At 47.3% G+C, this 24,064-nt stretch overlaps 1 protein-coding gene across 2 annotated transcripts in view; it reads right to left on the reverse strand.

The window, feature by feature from the left end:
- Positions 1–1,943: 1,943 nt before the first annotated feature.
- The window catches only part of LOC144499993 (B- and T-lymphocyte attenuator), a 53,239-nt gene continuing 31,118 nt past the window's right edge, over positions 1,944–24,064 (reverse strand). Inside the window, exons 2-6 of one of the 2 annotated variants that reach the window (XM_078222728.1) lie at positions 15,609–15,938; positions 12,805–12,840; positions 10,085–10,228; positions 9,922–9,974; positions 1,944–2,788 (exon numbers count right to left, since the gene is read on the reverse strand). In XM_078222728.1, the coding sequence (XP_078078854.1) occupies positions 2,528–2,788; positions 9,922–9,974; positions 10,085–10,228; positions 12,805–12,840; positions 15,609–15,938 (824 nt within the window). In that variant the 3' untranslated portion in view covers positions 1,944–2,527. The remainder of the gene's footprint in view (positions 2,789–9,921; positions 9,975–10,084; positions 10,229–12,804; positions 12,841–15,608; positions 15,939–24,064) is intronic. The other variant, XM_078222729.1, reaches the window with a different exon arrangement.

Below are 24,064 nucleotides of genomic sequence, written 5' to 3' on the forward strand. Positions count from 1 at the left end.
CTGTTCACAAACAGGGCATATAAAGACACAAACTCAATTTACAAGATAATGGTTGGAATGCGAGTCTTTACAGGTAATCAAGTCTTAAAGGTACAGACAATGTGAGTGGAGAGAGGGTTAAGCACAGGTTAAAGAGATGTGTATTGTCTCCAGACAGGGCAGTTAGTAAGATTTTGCAAGCCCAGGCAAGTCGTGGGGGTTACAGATAGTGTGACATGAACCCAAGATCCCGGTTGAGGCCGTCCTCATGTGTGCGGAACTTGGCTATCAGTCTCTGCTCAGCGACTCTGCGCTGTCGTGTGTCGTGAAGGCCGCCTTGGAGAACGCTTACCCGAAGAACAGAGGCCGAATGCCCGTGACCGCTGAAGGTGTTCCCCAACAGGAAGAGAACACTCTCTTGCCTGGTGATTGTTGAGCGGTGTTCATTCATCCGTTGTCGTAGTGTCTGCATGGTCTCTCCAATGTACCATGCCTTGGGACATCCTTTCCTGCTATCCTTTCATCCTATCAGGTAGACAACATTGGCCGAGTTGCAAGAGTATGTACCGTGTACCTGGTGGATGGTGTTCTCACGTGAGATGATGGCATCCGTGTCGATGATCCGGCACGTCTTGCAGAGGCTGCTGTGGTAGGATTGTGTGGTGTCGTGGTCACTGTTCTCCTGTTCAGTGACCATGACAGCACACAACCCTGCCACAGCAACCTCTGCAAGATGTGCCGGATCATCGACACTACCTGTAACCCCCACGACTTGCCTGGACTTGCAAAATCTCACTAACTGTCCTGTCTGGAGACAATACATGTCTCTTTAACCTGTGCTTAACGCTCTCTGCACTCACATTGTCTGTACCTTTAAGACTTGATTACTTGTGAAGATTCGCATTCCAATCATTATTTTGTTAATTGAGTTTGTGTCTTTATAAGTATAGACACAGAGAGGGACCTGGGTGTACAAGTCCACAGATCCTTAAAGGTGGCAGCACAGGTGGAGAGAGTGGTCAAGAAGGCATATGGCATGCTTGCCTTTATTGGACGGGGCATAGAATATAAAAGTTGGCATATGATGTTGCAGCTGTATAGAACGTTGGTTCGGCCACATTTGGAATACTGCATCCAGTTCTGGTCGCCACACTACCAGAAGGACGTGGAGGCTTTGGAGAGAGTCCAGAAAAGGTTTACCAGGATGTGGCCTGGTATGGAGGGTCTTAGCTATGAGGAGATTGGGTAAACTGGGGTTGCTCTCCCTGGAAAGACGGAGGATGAGGGGCGACCTAATAGAGGTGTATAAAATTATAAGGGCATAGATAGGGTGAACAGTGGGAAGCTTTTTCCCAGGTCGGGGGTGACGAACACAAGGGGTCACGGGTTCAAGGTGAGGGGGGCAAGGTTCAACACAGATGTCAGGGGGACGTATTTTACACAGAGGGTGGTGGGGGCCTGGAATGCACTGCCAAGCAAGGTGATTGAGGCAGACACGCTGGGATCGTTTAAGACTTATCTAGATAGCCACATGAACAGACTGGGAATAGAGGGATACAAACGAATGGTCTAGTTGGGCACATGAGCAGCGCAGGCTTGGAGGGCCTGTTCCTGTGCTGTATTGTTCTTTGTTTGAAAGGAACTTTCATTTAAATGGTGTCTTTCACATCTTTGGGATGTCCTGAAACACTTTGCAGCCAATGACGCACCTTTGAACTGTAGTCACTGGTGTAATGTAGGAAATGGTGCACACAGCAAGATCCCACAAACAGCAATATGACAACACCTAACTGATCTATTTTTTTAGAGAGGTTGATGGAGAGATAAAAATTTCCCAGGACACTGGGGAGAACTCCCTGGCTCTGTTTTGTAATAGTGGTGTTGGGAGCTTTCACACCTGAGACACGAGGCAGAGCCTCAGCTTAACATTTCCTTCATTCAATTCAACACAAGGTGAACTCTTTCTATATTCAATCCATTTAATATTAATCATTAAAATATTTGTTTTAAATGCATTTGTTAAATAATTATTCTGCAAGAAGTCCAATTTTAGTACAGGCAAATGAAAATCATTCTTCTTGTAACAAATTTTACATTTTACAAAAATTGGAGCACATGTTCAGAAGTCCCATGTATATTCATTGCCTAATTTAGTTTAAAAAAACATAAAATATACAAACAGCCTCTGACACAAAGAGTCATTATCCCTGTGAAAGCATTGTCCTGTGCTTAGTCTCTTTCTCGTGTCAAGTGCATCTGAAACCAGCGTAGTCAAGAAAATGTCCCCTTCTGGCTCAGTGTTAGAATTGGTAGAAGTGAAAGTTCAGCAACAATTGCACTCTTCATCTGCTGACTAATTAGCAGGCCCATTAATAGGAAGGTGTGGAGAGATGTTCCTTATAAATCTTCAACATCACAGCGCTATTCAAATTAGTTCTAAGAGAATAGTTAGGGGTCTCAGATCCAGCCCAAGTCTAAAAACAATAGTTCAAAAAAAGCTGTCCTCCTCAAATGGCACCACCTCTTTCTTTGAATAAGGAAGTATCTCTTAATGTCTGATATTTATGGCAGCATATTCTGTATCTTCTTCATCAGGGATAGTGATTGATGGCTTCCTACACAACATGGACGTGTTCAAAGAAGCATAAATAATTGTATTGTTGTCGGAAGAACAAGAATCAATTCTGTGATTTGCAGGATTGTTGCAGTTATTAACAGTTAATGAATTTGGATTTTCACAGCCAACTCCTTCAGAACATTCATTTGTGTTTTCATAGATTGTAGGTTTGCCGTTAGTTTGAGTCATTGTCTTAAAAATGAAAAAAGAAACAATGAGATTTTATGCTGTCATACATATATACATAGATAAATATTACTATGCTTCGATATATATTAGATTGATTTACAAATAAACACGGAAACCAAATGGAAGTTTCAATGTTGGGGAAAGGAACTGTATTGTTGAACTTTATTCACTGCTCCAGAACTCCAGTTACAGCACCTTGCTGGGACAGTTTAAATTTCCCAGCCCAGAACCCAGCAGCACCGATAGTGCTCGGAATCAGTCTCTGGGTTGCTATTTATTCCTATTACACAAATGTGGAAAATCAAGGCCCTGATTGGGTAAACTGGGGTTGTTCTCCTTGGAAAGACGGAGAATGAGGGGAGATCTAATAGAGGTGTACAAGATTATGAAGGGTATAGATAGGGTGAACAGTGGGAAGCTTTTTCCCAGGTCGGAGGTGACGATCACGAGAGGTCACGGGCTCAAGGTGAGAGGGGCGAAGTATAACTCAGATATCAGAGGGACGTTTTTTACACAGAGGGTGGTGGGGGCCTGGAATGCGCTGCCAAGTAGGGTGGTGGAGGCAGACACGCTGACATCGTTTAAGACTTACCTGGATAGTCACATGAGCAGCCTGGGAATGGAGGGATACAAACGATTGGTCTAGTTGGACCAAGGAGCGGCACAGGCTTGGAGGGCCGAAGGGCCTGTTTCCTGTGCTGTACTGTTCTTTGTTCTTTGTTCTTTGTTCTTTTACCGGCACGGCTGCCCCGAAATCGGTGCGGGTGAAGCTCACAGAACAGCATTCCCTATCGGCCTCGGGCACGATCTTACAAGCCTCAGGTGGCCATGCCGGTAAAACCAGGACCCAAGTTTCTGTTGCAACCATTGTTTATTGGTGGTAGGCACAGTAAGAAGTCTCACAACACCTGGTTAAAGTCCAACAGGTTTATTTGGTAAGTCACCTGATGGAGAAGCAGCGCTCCGAAAGCTCGTGCTCCCAAATAAACCTTTTTGACTTTAACCTGGTGTTGTGAGACTTCTTACTGTGGGTCTGAGGTCACATGTGGGCCAGACCGGGTAAGGACGGCAGATTTCCTTCCCTAAAGGACATTAGTGAGCCAGATTTGGAGTATTGTGAGCAGTTTTGGACCCCGTATCTAAGGAAGGATGTGCTGGCCTTGGAAAGGGTCCAGAGGAAGATCACAAGAATAATCCCTGGAATGAAGAGCTTGTCGCATGAGGAACGGTTGAGGACTCTGGGTCTGTACTCGGTGGAGTTTAGAAGGTTGAGGGGGTATCTTATTGAAACTTACAGGATACTGCGAGGCCTGGATAGAGTGGACGTGGAGAAGATGTTTCCACTAGTAGGAAAAACTAGAACCAGAGGGCACAACCTCAGGCTAAAGGGATGATCCTTTAAAACAGAGATGAGGAGGAATTTCTTCAGCCAGAGAGTGGTGAATCTGTGGAACTCTTTGCCGCAGAAGGCTGTGGAGGCCGGGTCATTGAGTGTCTTTAAGACAGAGATAGATAGGTTCTTGATCAATAAGGGGATCAGGGGTTATGAGGAAAAGGCAGGAGAATGGGGATGAGAAAAATATCAGCCATGGTTGAATGGCGAGCAGACTCGATGGGCCAAGTGGCCTAATTCTGCTCCTATTTCTTATAGTCTTCTGGTCTTAAATGGTTTTTTACAACAATCTGTGATACTTTTATGGTCACCATTACCAAGGCTAGCTTTTCAATTCCAGATTTTATTAATTGAATTTAAATTCCACCAGCTGCTATGGTGGGATTTGAACCAATGGCCCCAGAGCATTGGAATACAGAGTGGTGAGATACACACCATCGATCCTGTATGGGATTATCCTCAGCACCTCTGCTAAAACTTTCAACAAAGTAAAAGTCTGATGTCTCTGCTGAAGGAAATCCAGCAAAATTCTAAAGTAGCATCACAGCGACTTGATCAAAACCTTTCAGATCCTGAGGGGATTTGACAGGGTGGATGTGGAGAGGGTGTTTCCTCTTGTGGGGGAATCTGAAACTAGGGCTCACTGTTTAAAAATAAGGGGTCACTCATTTAAGACAGAGATTAAGATAATTATTTTTCTTTCCGAGGGCTGAGAGTCTCTGGAACTCTCTTCCTCAAAAGGCAGTGGAAGCAGAGTCTTTGAATATTTTTAATGCAGAGCTAGATAAAGTTAAAGTTTATTTATTAGTCATAAGAAGGCTTACGTTAACACTGCAATGAAGTTACTGTGAAAATCTCCCAGTTGCCACACTCCGGCGCCTGTTCGGGTACACTGAGGGAGAATTTAGCACGGCCAATGCACCTAGCCAACACGTCTTTTGCGACTGTGGGAGGAAACCAGAGCACCCGGAGGAAACCCACGCAGACATGGGGAGAACGTGCAGACTCCGCACAGACAGTGACCCAAGCCGGGAAGCTAGATAGATTCTTGATTAACAAGGGGGTGAAAGGTTATTGGGGGTCGGCAGGAATGTGGGATTGACGTTACAGTCAGAGCAGCCATGATTTTATCGAATGGGGCAGCAGGGCTGAGGGCTGAGGGGCCTACTCCTGCTACTAATTCATATGTTCATATAAAGATGAACAGAATTCATTTGCAGAAGAGATTCCTAATTTCGGGAATAGAAATGCACCCAGTAATAGATTGCTAATGACATTTGTCCATTCTCAACCTTTCACCATTTTTTGGTGTTTATAAATAGAATTGTAAAGTAGGACTCTGTATTTACATATCACCCCTTATTATATCAGCGAGCACTAAAGTGCTTTATAGATACTGCTGTTCCGAAAGTGTTTTACTGACGGAAATGTAACAACCAATTTTGTGCATAGCAAGATCCCACACACATGTGATAATTAATGACCAGATAATGTGTTTCTATTGATGATGGTGCCTATTAACAATATCAGCCAGATTGTTGTTTATTTCATGACCAGTCTAACCCGCTGCTTTTCGTGTGGACCTGTGACTGGTCCAGGTGTGTATTTTGTGAACTGATTCTGCATTGTGAGGCTGGGAGTTATGGGGAGTGAGGGCGAAGGCACAGAAACAGAGACTCTGACATGGAACATGAACCCCACAGCCCAACAGAGAGGCGAGGGTCCTACCCACTCAACTATGGGACATCCAGTCTAATCCCACTCTCCCCCTCACTCCCCGCACTCTTTAATATCCCACCCAGTCTAATCCCACTCTCCCCCTCACTCCCCGCACTCTTTAATATCCCACCCAGTCTAATCCCACTCTCCCCCTCACACTCTGCACTCTTTAATATCCCACCCAGTCTGATCCCACTCTCCCCCTCACTTCCCGCACCCTTTAATATCCCACCCACTCTAACCCTACTCTCCCACTCACTCCCTGCACCCTTTAATATTCCACTCAGTCTAATCCCACTCTCCCCCTTTCTCTGACACACCCTTTAATATCCCACAAGGCCTGACCCCACTCTCCCCCTCACCCTTTAATAACCCACCCAGTCTAATCCCACTCTCCCCCTCACTCCCCGCACCCTTTCATAGAATCATAGAAACATAGAAACCCTACAGTGCAGAAGGAGGCCATTCGGCCCATCGAGTCTGCACCGACCACAATCCCACCCAGGCCCGACCCCCACATATTTTACCCGCTAACCCCTCTAACCTACGCATCCCAGGACTCTAAGGGGCAATTTTTAACCTGGCCAATCAACCTAACCCGCACATCTTTGGACTTTAATATCCCATCCAGTCAAATCCCACTCTCCCTCTCACTCCCAGCACCCTTTAATATCCCACCCAGTCTGACCCTACTCTCCCCCTCCCCGCACCCTTTAATATCCCATGCAGTCTAATCCCACTCTCCCCCTCACTCCCTGCACCCTTTAATATCCCACGCAGTCTAATCCCACTCTCCCCCTCACTCCCTGCACCCTTTAATATCCCACCCAGTCTAATCCCACTCTCCCCCTCAGTGCTTATTCACTGATGTTTTGAAATCTGTTTCATTCTGGTCAGTGACTGAGATTTCTATGTGCTGATGACCCCGTGCGTAAAGACATTTTTGGGAAACATCCATCAATTCTATTTGTGATCATCATTAATTTGTGCCTTCATTCGCCCTGGAAATTGCCTATCATTATTTATCCAACCTCTTGCCAATCAGGAAGATCTCTATCAGATCAGTCAGTAAGTTTCATTCATCCAGTAAAAAATGGACCTAAAATTCTCAATTCTGTCTGCCGCAGTCACTGTGTGAATCAGGCGAGATAAAAGTTGTACCAAAACAACTAAACCTGTAAGTAAGACTAAAATAAGTATCTAAGTGGCTAAAGGTGACCTGTTAGATGTACTGTGCTGAATCTCCCTCAATTCTCTGCCTCTGACTTACAGCGATGGAACTGGAAATAAATGTTATAATTATTATTTGTCTGAAATATAATTGTTCACAAGATAGTTAAGCAATAACGAATGTGGTTTTAGTTTGAGAGAACTCCTATCTGCTCTCTGTTTTAGGATAAAAGTCCTTCCATAATCTTCTAAACCTTTAATAGTCTCACACCTTCTTTATCACCATTGCCCCAAACAAGAATATCCCACACTGGGAAATCAATGGTACATGTATTGTTCCTCACATGTAAGAGTCATTTAAGGTCAACTTAAAAGGATTAAACTAAATTTAAAACTATTAAAACTAGCAGAACTAGTTGTTGACAGACACTCTCTTTACTTATTTTTACATTAAATTTACAACACAGAAACTAACAATTCAACCCAATTATGTTTCTGCTTCAAATGAACCTCCTGCCACCTTCTCTTCATTTCACCCCGTCAGCATCTCCTTCTATTCCTTTCCCCCTCGTGTGTTTATCCAGCTTCCCCTAAAATGTCTCAATACTATTCAGCTCGATCACTCCCTGTGGGAATGAGTCCCACATTCTCCCCACTCCCTGTGGGAGCGAGTTCCACATTCTCCCCACTCCCTGTGGGAGCGAGTTCCACATTCTCCCCACTCCCTGTCGGAGCGAGTTCCACATTCTCCCCACTCCCTGTGAGAGCGAGTTCCACATTCTCCCCACTCCCTGCGGAAGCGAGTCCCACATTCTCCCCACTCCCTGTGGGAGTGAGTCCCACATTCTCCCCACTCCCTGTCGGAGCGAGTTCCACATTCTCCCCACTCCCTGTGGAAGCGAGTCCCACATTCTCCCCACTCCCTGTGGGAGCCAGTTCCACATTCTCCCCACTCTCTGTGGGAGCCAGTTCCACATTCTCCCCACTCCCTGTGGGAGCGAGTTCCACATTCTCCCCACTCCCTGTCGGAGCGAGTTCCACATTCTCCCCACTCCCCGTGGGAGCCAGTTCCACATTCTCCCCACTCTCTGTGGGAGCCAGTTCCACATTCTCCCCACTCCCTGTGGGAGTGAGTTCCACATTCTCCCCACTCCCTGTGGGAGCCAGTCCCACATTCTCCCCACTCTCCGTGGGAGCGAGTCCCACATTCTCCCCCACTCTCTGTGGGAGCGAGTTCCACATTCTCCCCCACTCCCTGTGGGAATGAATTCCACATTCTCCCCACTCTCTGTGGGAGCCAGTTCCACATTCTCCCCACTCCCTGTGGGAGCCAGTTCCACATTCTCCCCACTCCCTGTGGGAGCCAGTTCCACATTCTCCCCACTCCCTGTGGGAGTGAGTTCCACATTCTCCCCACTCCCTGTGGGAGCCAGTCCCACATTCTCCCCACTCCTCGTGGGAGCGAGTCCCACATTCTCCCCCACTCTCTGTGGGAGCGAGTTCCACATTCTCCCCCACTCCCTGTGGGAATGAATTCCACATTCTCCCCACTCTCTGTGGGAGCGAGTTCCACATTCTCACCACTCCCTGTGGGAATGAGTTCCACATTCTCCCCATTCTCTGTGGGAATGAGTTGCACATTCTCCCCACTCTCTGTGGGAGCGAGTTCCACATTCTCACCACTCCCTGTGGGAACGAGTTCCACATTATCCCCACTCCCTGTGGGAGTGAGTTCCACATTCTCCCCATTCTCTGTAGGAATGAGTTCCACATTATCCCCACTTTCTGGGTAAAGCCATTTCTCCTGAATTCCCCATTGGATTTATGAGTGACTATCTTACATTTATGACCCCGAGTTTTGTAGTCATCCATAAGTGGAAACATCTCCTGTAGATCTGTCGTTCAGAGGTCATTCCTAATTTAAAGACCTCAATCAGGTCACCCCTTGGCCTTCCCTATTCCAGAGGGAGCCTGTCAACCTATTCTGGAGGAATGCCACTTCTCAGAGAGTTATGGTGCCACGGGTGGTTACAGAGACTCGGAGAGGGTGCGGAGGAGATCGACCCGGGTGGTACCACAGATGACGGTCTTCAGTTAATGTCCAGCGACCAGAGAGACAGGGATTTTTCTCTTTAGAGCAGAGAAGGCTGAGGGGAGGGTTGCTATTCTGAGGGTACAGATTTAAGAAAATTGGCATGAAACTGCTACCAGGGAGATAAGGAGGAACCTTTGATGCAGTGAGTTGTGGTGATCGGCTACAATGTGCAATGGAAACAGATTCAGTCGTAAGTTTCAAAAGGGAATTGGATAAATACTTGAAAAGAAGAATTGGGAAAGCTCCAACATTGATTCACATTTATATAGTACCTCCCACAGAGTGAAATAGTTCCACAGGTGTGTTCTCAGACATGCTTTCACATTGAGACACGTAAGGAGATATTAGGGCAGATCACCAAAATCTCGGACAATGAGATCACTGTTAAGGAGCGTATTAAAGGAAGGAGAGTTAGGAGATGGAGAGGCCTAGAGAGGGAATTTCAGAACTTAGGGCCCAGGCAGCTGAAGGTCACCATTAGTGGATTAAAATTGGGGTGAGTTAGAGGCTAGGATTGGAGGAACGCAGAGACCTCAGAGGGTTGTAGAGCTGTGGGCTCTACAGATAGTGGGACAAATAGGATAGCTCCTTCTTAGAGCCAGGACATGGCACTATGGGCCGAATGGCCTTTTCCTGGGTGTTGTGTTCTTCTATAATTAAGGGTATGGGGCACAGCGGAGGAGGAAGAGAAACATTGCTTTGGTTTTCAGCTGGACATTAGTTCTAACATGAGTGAAATAATGAAAAATCCAGACTCACATGGCATTCATGTTTTCCACAGCTATCACTGCGTTGTCTTGTCTCTCGAAATTCTGGAAAACGATGAATGAATTGATTATGCATCAACGGCAGAAGAAGCCTATTTGAAAATAAAGTTCTGAAATAAAAATAGCGCTGATGTTTATTGGACGGGAATCCTCACCATTCATGTTTCTGATGCAGAAATATGTGATGAGCACAAGAAATAGAACAGTGCCCAAAATCCCCATGACAATAATACTGTAAAAGATCCAAGGCGGGGTACCCAGAGCACCTACTGGCTTCATTGTGGAGTTTGTAGTCGTCTCTGTAAACACAAAACGCAGAGCTTATAGTTCATGGGCCATGTACAAGTTGAGCAAACAGTGCCCTCCCCTCAAACCCCCCCAGCACTCCCCTCCCCCAGCCACCCACCTCTCCCCCAGCCACCCCTCCCCAGGCATCCCCCCTGAGCCACCCCTCTCTCTCCCCAAGCTCCCCCTCCATCCCTCCCCTCACCCCCTCCATCCCTCCCCTCATCCCACCAACAGCAATGTGATAATGACCGGATCATCGGGTTTTTTGGTTGTGGTTGAGGGTAGAATATTGGCCAAAACACCAGGGAGCACTGCTCTGCTCTCCCTCGAAATAGCGGAGCTGGGGTCTTTCCTGCCCACCCGATGTTACCCACAGTATACATCACTAACAACAGCGAGAGAAATGAAGAAAATGCAGGAGAGAAGCCAGGGCTGGAGAGAAGTGATGTATCATACAATCTCGACAGTGCAGAAGGAAACCATTTGGCAGATTGAGACCGCACTGACAACAACCCACCCAGGTCCTATTCGCGCAAACCCACACATTTACCCTGCTAACCCCCCCTGACACTAAGGGGCAATTTAGCATGGCCAATCAACCTAACCTGCACAGTCATAGGTAGATAGATTTCTGATCAATAAGGGAATTAAGGGTTATGGGGAGCGGGCGGGTAAGTGGATCTAAACCACTATCAGATCAGCCATGATCTTATTGAATGGCGGGGCAGGCTCGAGGGGCTAGATGGCCTACTCCTGCTCCTATTTCTTATGTTCTTATGCACATGTTTGGAATGTGGGAGGAAACCGGAGCATCCAGAGGAAACCCACGCAGACACGGGAAGAATATACAGACTCCACTCAGACAGTGACCCAAGGCCGGAATCGAACCTGGATCGCTGGCGCTGTGAGGCAGCAATGCTAACCACTGTGCCATTATGCCATCCAAAGAATATAAGGATGTAAGAATAAATGATGGGGAGCACTGTACGATGGATCAGCCTTGATGTGACACTTGGTACATCAGGAACTGGAACTAATAATTGGAGCTGAAGGTTTGGTGTTCCTGATCAATGATCCATCAGTACATCCTCCAAGATTAATGAATACACCCTTGGGGTGAGGAGCCCAAAACGGAAACAGTTACTCCAGAGGAGATCATATCAAACTCCATATAAACCGCAGCGACTTCCATCCTTCTGCATCCCATATAAACTGCAGCAAGATTTCCATCCTTCTGCGTCCCTTATAAACATAGAACATAGAACATAACAGCGCAGTACAGGCACTTCGGCCCTCAATGTTGCGCCGACCAGTGGTACCAATCTAAATCCCCTCTGATCTACACTATTCCAATATCATCCATATGTTTATCCAATAACCACTTGAACGCTCTCAACGTTGACGAGTCCACCACTGCTGCAGGCAGGGCATTCCATGCCCTTACTACTCTCTGAGTAAAGAACCTACCTCTAACATCTGTCCTATATCTCTCACCCCTCAATTTAAAGCTATGTCCCCTCGTGTTAGCCAACACCATCCGAGGAAAAAGGCTCTCACTATCCACCCTATCTAATCCTCTGATCATCTTGTATGCCTCTATTAAGTCACCTCTTAACCTTCTTCTCTCTGACGAAAACAACCTCAAGCCCCTCAGCCTTTCCTCATACGATTTTCCCACCATACCAGGCAACATCCTGGTAAATCTCCTCTGCACCCTTTCCAACACTTCCACATCTTTCCTATAATACGGCGACCAGAACTGTATGCAATACTCCAAATGCGGCCGCACCAGAGTTTTGTACAGTTGCAGCATGACCTCCTGGCTCCGAAACTCAATCCCTCTACCAATAAAAGCTAACACACCGTACGCCTTCTTAACAACCCTATCAACCTGGGTGCCAACTTTCAGGGATCTATGCACGTGGACACCCAGATCCCTCTGTTCATCCACACTACCAAGTATCTTACCACTAGCCCAGTACTCTGTATTCCTGTTCCTCCTTCCAAAGTGAATCACCTCACACTTTTCCGCATTAAACTTCATTTGCCACCTCACAGCCCAGCTCTGCAGCTTATCTATGTCCCTCTGTAACCTGCCACTTCCCTCCGCACTGTCTACGGCAGCAAGACTTCCATCCTTCTGCATCTCATATAAATCGCAGCAAAGCTCCAGATAAACCGCAGCAAAGCTCCAGATAAACCGCAGCAAAGCTCCAGATAAACCGCAGCAAGACTTCCATCCTTCTGCCTCCCAGCTCCCTTTGCATTGAGGAGGAATTCAGCCATTTCTGCAGATTATTGTCCAGTTGCTCAGCAACAGAGCAGCCAGCCAATAACAATGGAGGCTGCGTCTCGTGTTGGTGAGGGTACTGATTCAAATGAGACTCATCATAAACCGATTGAGTTTCACCCCGTAAAGATCCTGATTGTTTGGAGGAAGAAATGTACAACTAGAAGATGTTCCTAATGAGTAAACAATTCATTTGCTTTTACTGTAAACTCACTGGGAGGGTGTCACCGAGAGAAAAGACAAGTCGGAATATCACACTCCAAAGTTGGAGCTAAAGAAAAGCAGCTACAGACTCACCATTGAAACTGTTCCCATCAATGTGTCCTTTCGATTCTAGAGAGACAAATAAACATAGATTCAAAAAAGATTTATCTTCAAACGGGGAATATGTAAAGTGTGACATTTTATCTCCCAGCTCCATCTGGAGTTAATTGGAAGCAAAACAGGAGTTAAGGTTGTAAAGATGTAAATAAATAGAAAAGGATGATTCTGAATTCATTTTAATGTACCATCCGCATCTCATCCACACCTTTAAACATCCACTCCCTCCACCACTATCCCTATCTACAAGATGCACTGCAGCAGCTCACCAAGGTTCCTTCGACAGCATCTTCCAAACCCGTGACCTCTACCATCTAGAAAGACAAGAGCAGCAGATACCTGGGAACGCACCACCTGGAGATCCCCTCCAAGCCACTCACCATCCTGACCTGGAAATATATCGGCCGTTCCTTCACTGTCATTGGATCAAAATCCTGAAACTCCCTCCCTAACAGCACTGTGGGTGTACCTACATCACATGGACTGCAGCGGCTCAAGAAGGCAGCTCATCACCACCTTCTCGAGGGGCAATTAGGGATGGGCAATAAATGCTGGCCTTGCTGTGAAGCCCACATCCTGATTGAAAATCGAGATCTCACCTCTGCACCAGAAGTTATTCCTGAACTAAAGAACATGGATACGGACTTAGAATATTCACATTGCTGGTCAAGGTCCAAATTTGAGATCCACTGATGAAAAATCTGGATGGTCAAGAATCTGAATTAATCTGGACCCGTGCCCATAGTTGCTTTAACATTGTTGTAGATGCATCCGGTTATCTTGTGAGTAACACTCATTATGATATCACCGAGCTCAGTGTCATATAGAGATTCCATTCTGATGTAACAATAAAGGGATTGGATAGAGGGAGTGCCGCACTGTCAGAGGGTCAGTACTGAGGGAGTGCCGCACTGTCAGAGGGACAGTGCTGAGGGAGTGCCGCACTGTCAGAGGGACAGTACTGAGGGAGTGCCGCATTGTCAGAGGGACAGTACTGAGGGAGTGCCGCACTGTCAGAGGGACAGTACTGAGGGAGTGCCGCACTGTCAGAGGGACAGTGCTGAGGGTGTGCCGCACTGTCAGAGGGACAGTACTGAGGGAGTGCCGCACTGTCAGAGGGACAGTACTGAGGGAGTGCCGCACTGTCAGAGGTTCAGTACTGAGGGAGTGCCGCACTGTCAGAGGGTCAGTACTGAGGGAGTGCCGCACTGTCAGAGGGTCAGTACTGAGGGAGTGCCGCACTGTCAGAGGGTCAGTGCTGAGGGAGTGCCGCACTGTCAGAGGGTCAGTACTGAGGGAGTGCCGCACTGCCAGAGTGGATGTAAAGGCTCCTATGGACATAATTTGTAAGAAGATTAGGTGAGTTCAGTCTTGTTCAATCTTCATCCCTCAGCCAACATCACCAGACACAGATATATGATTATTATTGGATTACTGTTTTGGGGATATTTCTGTGCACAATGACGGGCTGAAGAGAAGAAAGTCACTGCAAAAGCTGAGGAAAAACAAATGATCTTAAAGAAACGTCAGAGAGACAGGATGGAGCAATTATCTACAACTCCTTTAGCTCTGCCAAATTCTATAATGTTCAGATTGAACTTGAGAACATTGGCTGATTATAGTTACATCAAAAGATGGCTCACTCAACAGCTACAATAACTTGCATTGATATAACGCCTTTTCCACACTGAAACATCCCGAGAGGAGTGTAAATGAGACACCAAATGCATCAAGTGGAAGCTTCGCGACTGAGGTAATTTTTAAGGAGCGTCTCAAAGGCTGAGCAGGAACATAGAGGGTGGGGAGGGTTAGAGAGGGAACACTCGGCCACCAATGGCGGATTGATGTAAATTGGGGTTGTGCAAGAATCCAGATTTGGAGGAATGTGGAAATATGGGATCACTATAGGACTGGGGGAGGCAACAGAGATGGGGGCGGGGGAGTGAGAACATGGAGGCGGTTGGAATTGAGAATGGGAGAATTTTAAAATCATGGCATTGTTGGACTGGGAACCAGTACAGGTCAATGAGAGACGAGGTTGATGGATGAACAGGGTGGGTGAGCTAGGATACAGGATGCAGAGTTTAAGATGTCCACAGGTTGAAAGGTAGAGTTTTAAAGTTTAGTTATTAGTGTCACAAGTAGGTTTACATTAACACTGCAATGAAGTTACTGTGAAAATCCCCTAGTTGCCACACTCCGGCGCCTGTTCGGGTACACTGAGGGAGAATTTAACATGGCCAATGCACCCTAACCAGCACGACTTTGGAGTGTGGGAGGAAACCAGAGCACCCGGAGGAAACCCACGCAGACACGGGGAGAACGTGCAGACTTCGCACAGACAGTGACCCGAGCCGGGAATCAAACCCAGGTCCCTGGAGCAGTGAGGCAGCAGTGCTAACCACTGTGCCACCGTGCCAGGCAAGCCAAGAGTGCGTTGGAAATACTCGAGCCTGGAGGTAACAAAGGCACAGAGGAGGGTTTCAGAGGCAGATGAGTTAAGGCAGGAGTAGAGATTGAAGAAGTTATGATGAGATTGAGGATGTTATGTGGGGGTAGGGGCTGTTAAGCGGAGATAGAACATACTTTGCAGAAATAGGGGATATTTTGCAGAGATAGGGGATATTTTGCAGGTGGTCTTATGGATGGACAGGAAATAGGATGAGGAACTCTGCTCAGTATCAAATGGGATGACAACATTTCCAACAGTTTATTTCAGTCTCAGAGATTCCCTGGTAACAATCATGGAACAGGTCGTGAAATTAATTTTCTTTTCTTACCGAACACATTCACAACGATGGTGTGTCCCATTGCACTTACACTCCCTTCTTTGGCCTGACATCGATAGGTGCCTCTGTCCGTCAGGTTAATAGAAGAAATTGTGAAAACCAGAAGAATTCTTTGTTCTGTGCTATTGTTGGTAGGAGTGAATTTGTGTTCCTTTGCTTCCTCTACTGGCTCACAGCTGTTTGAATGGAGTTTACACCAGGTAATCTCAGGTAGTTTTGGTCCACAATATAGTATCGTGCAATTCAATGTCAGACTGTCACCAATCGAATAATTTAGCACCGCTCTGGGATATCCCACCCTCAATGGACACGAATAACTGCCTGCAAAATAAACAATCAGATGATGTTTTAATGTTATCTGGAATTATTAACCGCAGCTGCAGTTTTGCTGCTGTTTCCAGTATGGAATGTGGGAAATACACTCATTAAAAACCAGGAACATTGGGGTCAATTCCCTGATATTGATGGTGGCTGCAGAGAGCATCTTTATCTTCCAGCCCACCACTAACTACCCCATTGCTGCGGAAATAACACCAATAGTAGAGTAAGAGGTCTCACAATATCAGGTTAAATTCCAGCAGGTTTATTTGGAATCACGAGCTTTCGGAGCACTGCTCCTTCATCAGGTGAGTGGAGAGGTAGGTTTCACAAACAGGGCATATATAGACAGAGACACAACTGCAAGATAATTACAGATTGGAATGTGAAGAATGTTGGAATACGAGTCTTTACAGGTAATCAAGTCTTTACAGGTACAGACGGTGTGAGTGGAGCATCTACGCTATGACAACGAATGAACGTACACCATGTGACAATCGCCAGGCAGGAGAGTTCTCTACCTGTTGGGGAGCACTTCAGCGCTCACGGGCATTCAGCCTCTGATCTTCGGGTAAGCGTTCTCCAAGGCGGCCTTCACAACACACGACAGCGCAGAGTCGCTGAGCAGAAACTGATAGCCAAGTTCCGCACACATGAGGACAGCCTCAACCGGGATCTTGAGTTCATGTCACACTATCTGTAACCCCCACGACTTGCCTGGGCTTGCAAAGTCTCACTAACTGTCCTGTCTGGAGACAATACACATCTCTTTAACCTGTGCTTAACCCTCTCTCACTCCCACTGTCTGATACAAGACAGTGCCCTGATTGGATTGGATACTGGACAGTGCCCTGGGATTGGATACTGGACAATGCTCTGGGATTGGATACTGGACAATGCTCTGGGATTGGATACTGGACAGCGTCCTGTGATTGGATACTGGACAGTGCTCTGTGATTGGATACTGGACAGCGTCCTGTGATTGGATACTGGACAGAGTCCTGTGATTGGATACTGGACAGTGCCCTGGGATTGCATACTGGACAGTGCCCTGGGATTGGATACTGGACAGTGCTCTGTGATTGGATACTGGACAGAGTCCTGTGATTGGATACTGGACAGTGCCCTGGGATTGGATACTGGACAGTGCCCTGGGATTGGATACTGGACAGTGTCCTGGGATTGGATACTGGACAGTGCCCTGGGATTGGATAAAGGACAGTATTTTTGCTAAGTAGTTTGAAAGGGAAGTGTTGGAACACAGAAAGCATGTTTGCCCTCAGCGGGGCTGTGATCACAAATTTTGACTCTGCTTCCCAGTATTTCAGAGAGTCACAGATTACAGAAGGAGGCTAATCGGCCCCTTGTTCCTGTGCTGTCTGTTTGAAAGAGCTCTCCCACTCTCCCACTCCTTCCCCACAACCCTGCAGTTCTGCTTCTATTTTAAATTTCAGTTTGGATGTTACTGCGGAATCTGTTTTCACAGTTTATTCAGGCAGCATATTCACAGGTCACAGATTCACCGAGTAAAATTCAATGTTCCTTATCACCCCCTCTGGCCTTGACATTTATATTACATTTATATTAAACCTCTGTCCATCTGATTACTGACCCTCTGGCCACTTGGCAAGTTTCCCATAATCTTTTAATGACTTTGCACACGTCCAATAAATCTCCCCTTAACCTTCTCTGCTCTAATGTGGCACAGTGGTTAGCACTGCTGCCTCACAGCGCCAGGGACCCGGGGTTCAATCCCGGCCTCGGGTGACTGTCCGTGCAGAGTCTGCACGTTCTCCCCATGTCAGCGTGGGTTTCCTCCGGTGCTCCGGTTTCCTCCCACAGTCTGAAAGATGTGCGGGTTAGCCGGATTGGACATGGTAAATTGCCTCTTGGTGTCACTTGCTCCTTAGGGGATTAGCGGGGTAAATATGTGGGGTTACGGGGATAGCGCCTGGATGGGATTGTTGTCGGTGCAAGCTCGATGGGCCTCCTTCTGCACTGTGGGGATTGTATGCCAGATTCTCCAGCCTCCCGATATTAACTGAAGACCCTCATCCCTGGCACCGTTGTGGGTTAATCTCCTCCGCACCCTCTCTAAAACCTTTCAGAATTAAATTCTGCATCAATGGTTTTTTTGTGGTTAGCAACATCTGTACAGAAATCCACCACAAACAAACCTCTTTCCCTTATTGCAAAGAACTTACAATGAACAACTTTTCTTCTTAATAATTTCATGTCTCCCACTCTCCACTGAGTAAAAGCCTGCTATATTTTACACATTAAATAATTTCTGTATTTTATTCTTCTTGCTGGGGACATTGGAACTGGGCTCCATCTCTATCGATATTTTAGTTAAGGTTAAGTTTACAGAGCGAAGGCTTGTTTCAATTGTTAACGTGTGGATGAGCCATGACCTGGTTAAGTGGGAGAACAGGCTCAAGGGGCCGAATGGCCTCCTGCTGCCCCTATTGTCCCCAGATGGTCAGGTCCCTTCTTGTCGGTCAGTGCTCTCATCAAGCGGATAAACTAGGAGTGGGATTGGCTGATATAAGATGGTGAAAACTGCTCAAAGATAAGAATTTAGGTGACCAAAGATGGACAGTGCTGTGGGTGGAGGGTCAGTGCTGTGGGGGGAGGGTCAGTGCTGTGGGTGGGGGGTCAGTGCTGTGGGTGGAGGGTCAGTGCTGTGGGGGGAGGGTCAGTGCTGTGGGGGGAGGGTCAGTGCTGTGGGTGGGGGGTCAGTGCTGTGGGTGGAGGGTCAGTGCTGTGGGGGGAGGGTCAGTGCTGTGGGGGGAGGGTCAGTGCTGTGGGTGAGGGGTCAGTGCTGTGGGTGGGGGGTCAGTGCTGTGGGTGGGGGGTCAGTGCTGTGGGTGGGGGTTCAGTGCTGTGGACTGGGGGGGGTCAGTGCTGTGGGTGGGGGGGGGGTGGGAGGGTCAGTGCTGTGGGTGGGGGGTCAGTGCTGTGGGTGGGGGGTCAGTGCTGTGGGTGGGGGGTCAGTGCTGTGGGTGGGGGGTCAGTGCTGTGGGTGGGGGGGGTCAGTGCTGTGGACTGGGGGGGGTCAGTGCTGTGGGTGGGGGGGGGTCAGTGCTGTGGGTGGGAGGGTCAGTGCTGTGGACTGGGGGGGGTCAGTGCTGTGGGTGGGGGGGGGTCAGTGCTGTGGGTGGGAGGGTCAGTGCTGTGGGGGGAGGGTCAGTGCTGTGGGGGGGGTCAGTGCTGTGGGTGGGAGGGTCAGTGCTGTGGGGGGAGGTCAGTGCTGTGGGGGGGGAGGGTCAGTGCTGTGGACTGGGGTCAGTGACAGGAACAAGGTGAGAGTGAGTGAGGTGTCACACAGGCTCCTGCTTGAAATATAAACACAGTTTTGCTGCCAGAATATCCAACCATTACTGTAAAAGTTTCAAACGTATTTTCAACTCCCTCCATGACTTCACTCCTCCCTATCTCGATAGTCTCTCCAATCCCACTCCACTCCGAGCTCTCTGCATTCTTCCAATTCCAAATTCTCGTGCAATCTTGATTTTAATTATTGCTGGATGTTCCTTCAGTCCTGGGATTCACTCCCCAAACCTTCGTCCCTCTCCCTCTGTCTTCAAGGTGGACTTTTAGATCGACTTCCTTAACCAATCTTTTGGTCAGTTGTGATATCGCTGTGTGCGGTTCAGGGTTAAATTTTGTTTGAAGTGGAATTTTTAAAATCACATTAAATGTGCTATACAAATGCAAGTTTTATTGTTGCGTATAAATCAATCTTGTGTTTCATTTGAAATGATGTCCTTCTGCTTATCTGTCTATTTTGCACAATCTAATTGGCTCATTTGCTAATCACAGAATCTTTAGTTAGGCCGCACTTGGAATATAGTGTTCAATTCTGGTCGCCACACGACCAGAAGGGTGTGGAGGCTTTGGAGAGGGTACAGAAAAGATTTACCAGGATGTTGCCTGGTATGGAGGGCATCAGCTATGAGGAGAGGTTGGAGAAACTTGGTTTGTTCTCACTGGAGCGATGGAGGTTGAGGGGCGACCTGATAGAAGATTATGAGGGGCTGGACAGAGTGGATAGTCAGAAGCTTTTTCCCAGGTGGAAGAATCAATTACTCGGGGGGCATAAAGAACAAAGAACAAAGAACAAAGAACAATACAGCACAGGAACAGGCCCTTCGGCCCTCCAAGCCCGCGCCGCTCCCCGGTCCAGGATTGAATCCTGAATCCAGGATCCCCGCCCAATTTTCCAGCCTATCTACATACCAATACCCTATCCACCGAGCTGTCCCTCACAGCTACGATGCTTTGTTCATCACAACCTATTAACTCACCCCCACCCCCCCCATTCCAGACCATGTGATCTCCAGGGAGAGGCGAAAACCCAGAGTGAAAACCCCAGGGCCAATATGGGGAAAAAAGAATCTGGGAAATTCCTCTCCGACCCCCTGAGGCGATCGAAACGAGTCCAGGAGATCACACTGGCCCTGATCGGAAAATGCTTCCCAACCCTAGTCATTTCCACTTCCACGAACACCATATGAATTCCCTGCCCCCGAGACAGGTTCCCAACTATCCGCAGTCTCGCTCTGTACTGGCACCAGCAAGATGATCATAGAATGAAGCCTTGAAACGAGAAACAAGGAACAATTAGCCCGCGCCACTCCCTGGTCCAAACTAGACCACTCTTTTGTATCCCTTCATTCCCACTCCGTTCATATAGCTGTCTAGATAAGTCTTAAATGTTCCCAGTGTGTCCGCCTCCACCACCTTGCCCGGCAACACATTCCAGGCCCCCACGACCCTCTGTGTAAAATATGTCCTTCTGATATCTGTGTTAAACCTCCCCCCCTTCACCTTGAACCTATGACCCCTCGTGAACGTCACCACCGACCCGGGGAAAAGCTTCCCACCGTTCACCCTATCTATGCCTTTCATAATTTTATACACCTCTATTAAGTCTCCCCTCATCCTCCGTCTTTCCAAGGAGAACAACCCCAGTTTCCCCAATCTCTCCTCATAACCAAGCCCCTCCATACCAGGCAACATCCTGGTAAACCTCCTCTGTACTCTCTCCAAAGCCTCCACGTCCTTCTGGTAGTGTGGCGACCAGAACTGGACGCAGTATTCCAAATGCGGCCGAACCAACGTTCTATACATCTGCAACATCAGACCCCAACTCTTATACTCTATGCCCCGTCCTATAAAGGCAAGCATGCCATATGCCTTCTTCACCACCTTCTCCACCTGTGACGTCACCTTCAAAGATCTGTGGACTTGCACACCCAGGTCCCTCTGCGTCTCTACACCCTTTATGGTTCTTCCATTTATCGTGTAGCTCCTCCCTACATTATTCCCACCAAAATGCATCACTTCGCATTTATCAGGATTGAACTCCATCTGCCATTTCCTTGCCCAAATTTCCAGCCTATCTATATCCTTCTGTAGCCTCTGACAATGTTCCTCACTATCTGCAAGTCCTGCCAGTTTTGTGTCGTCCGCAAACTTACTGATCACCCCAGTTACACCTTCTTCCAGATCATTTATATAAATCACAAACAGCAGAGGTCCCAATACAGAGCCCTGCGGAACACCACTAGTCACAGGCCTCCAGCCGGAAAAAGACCCTTCCACTACCACCCTCTGTCTTCTATGACCAAGTAAGAAATTTAACAACACCAGGTTAAAGTCCAACAGGTTTATTTGGTAGCAAATGCCACACAAGCTTTCGAGGCTCTAAGCCCCTTCTTCAGGTGAGTGGGAATTCTGTTCACAAACAGAACTTATAAAGACACAGACTCAATTTACATGAATAATGGTTGGAATGCGAATACTTACAACTAATCAAGTCTTTAAGAAACAAAACAATGGGAGTGGAGAGAGCATCAAGACAGGCTAAAAAGATGTGTATTGTCTCATATACACATTATATATTATACACATCTTTTTAGCCTGTCTTGATGCTCTCTCCACTCCCATTGTTTTGTTTCTTAAAGACTGGATTAGTTGTAAGTATTCGCATTCCAACCATTATTCATGTAAATTGAGTCTGTGTCTTTATAAGTTCTGTTTGTGAACAGAATTCCCACTCACCTGAAGAAGGGGCTTAGAGCCTCGAAAGCTTGTGTGGCTTTTGCTACCAAATAAACCTGTTGGACTTTAACCTGGTGTTGTTAAATTTCTTACTGTGTTTACCCCAGTCCAACGCCGGCATCTCCACTTCTATGACCAAGCCAGTTCTCCACCCATCTAGCCACCTCCCCCTTTATCCCATGGGATCCAACCTTTTTCACTAGCCTACCATGAGGGACTTTGTCAAACGCTTTACTAAAGTCCATATAGACAACATCCACGGCCCTTCCTTCGTCAACCATTTTGGTCACTTCTTCAAAAAACACCACCAGGTTAGTGAGGCATGACCTCCCTCTCACAAAACCATGCTGACTATCGTTAATGAGTTTATTCCTTTCTAAATGCGCATACATCCTATCTCTAAGAATCTTCTCCAACAACTTCCCCACCACGGACGTCAAGCTCACCGGCCTATAATTACCCGGGTTATCCTTCCTACCCTTCTTAAATAACGGGACCACATTGGCTATCCTCCAATCCTCTGGGACCTCACCTGTGTCCAGTGACGAGACAAAGATTTGCGTCAGAGGCCCAACGATTTCACCTCTCGTCTCCCTGAGCAGCCTTGGATAGATTCCATCAGGCCCTGGGGATTTGTCAGTCTTTATATTCTCTAACAAACCTAACACTTCCTCCTTTGTAATGGAGATTTTCTCCAACGGTTCAACACTCCCCTCAGAGACACTCCCAGTCAACACATCCCTCTCCTTTGTGAATACCGACGCAAAGTATTCATTTAGGATCTCCCCTACTTCTTTGGGCTCCAAGCATAAGTCCCCACTTTTGTCCCTGAGAGGTCCGATTTTTTCCCTAACAACCCTTTTGTTCCTAACGTATGAATAAAATGCCTTGGGATTCTCCTTAATCCTGTCTGCCAAGAACATTTCGTGACCCCTCTTTGCTCTTCTAATTCCCCGTTTGAGTACTTTCCTACTTTCATTGTACTCCTCCAGAGCTCCCTCCGTTTTTAGCTGCTTGGACCTAACATACGCCTCTCTTTTCTTTTTGACCAGTCCCTCAATTTCCCTGGTTATCCACGGTTCTCTAATCCTACCCTTCCTATCCTTCTTTTTAACAGGCACATGCTTGTCCTGTAGCCCTAACAACCGTTCCTTAAAAGACTGCCACATACCAGATGTGGATTTACCCTCAAACAGCCTCTCCCAATCAAGAGCTGCCAATTTCTGCCTGATCCCAATAAAGTTAGCCTTCCCCCAATCCAACACCTTACCCTTGGGACACCACTCATCCTTTTCCATCACTATCCTAAAGCTAACAGAATTGTGGTCACTATTTGCCACATGTTCCCCAACCAAAACTTTGAAGACCTGACCGGGCTCATTCCCCAGTACCAGGTCCAGTATAGCCCCCTCTCTAGTCGGGCTGTCCACATATTGTTCCAACGAACCCTCCTGTACACATTTTACAAATTTCTCCCCATCCAGAGTCCCTGCCCTGTGGTTTAAGGTTCGAGGGGCAAGGTTTAAAGGAGATGTATGAGGCAAGTTTTTTACACAGAAAGTGGTGGGTGCCTGGAACCCGCTGTTGGGGGAGGTAGTGGAAGCAGATACGATAGTGAGTTTTAAGGGGCGTCTGGACAAATACATGAATAGAATGGGAATAGAGGGATATGATCCCCGGAAGGGTAGGGGGTTTTAGTTCAGTCGGTGCAGGCTTGGAGGGCCGAAGGGCCTGTCCCTGTGCTGTAATTTACTTTGTTCTTTGTTCCATATGGCCTTTCCTCCTGCGTTCTGATTAGCTACAGATGTGTGTGCTAAGAATTAGTGTATGGTTAATCTGACTGAGGTGTTTATAGTTTTCAGAAGGGTGGTGGAGAAATACTAGAAGGAGGAACACTGCAAGGCTGTGAGGAAAGTGCAGGCGAGTGGGGTTAATTGGAGAGCACTTTCAAAGAGATGGCACCAGCACAATGGGCTGAATGGACTCCTATGCTGTGAGATCCTATACCCATCACGCTGAATGCAGAGTTTGGATTTAACAGTTTCTGGTTGGGATTTTAC

The sequence above is a fragment of the Mustelus asterias genome, chromosome 10, assembly GCF_964213995.1.
Source record: "Mustelus asterias chromosome 10, sMusAst1.hap1.1, whole genome shotgun sequence".
In the NCBI taxonomy this organism is placed as follows: domain Eukaryota; kingdom Metazoa; phylum Chordata; class Chondrichthyes; order Carcharhiniformes; family Triakidae; genus Mustelus; species Mustelus asterias.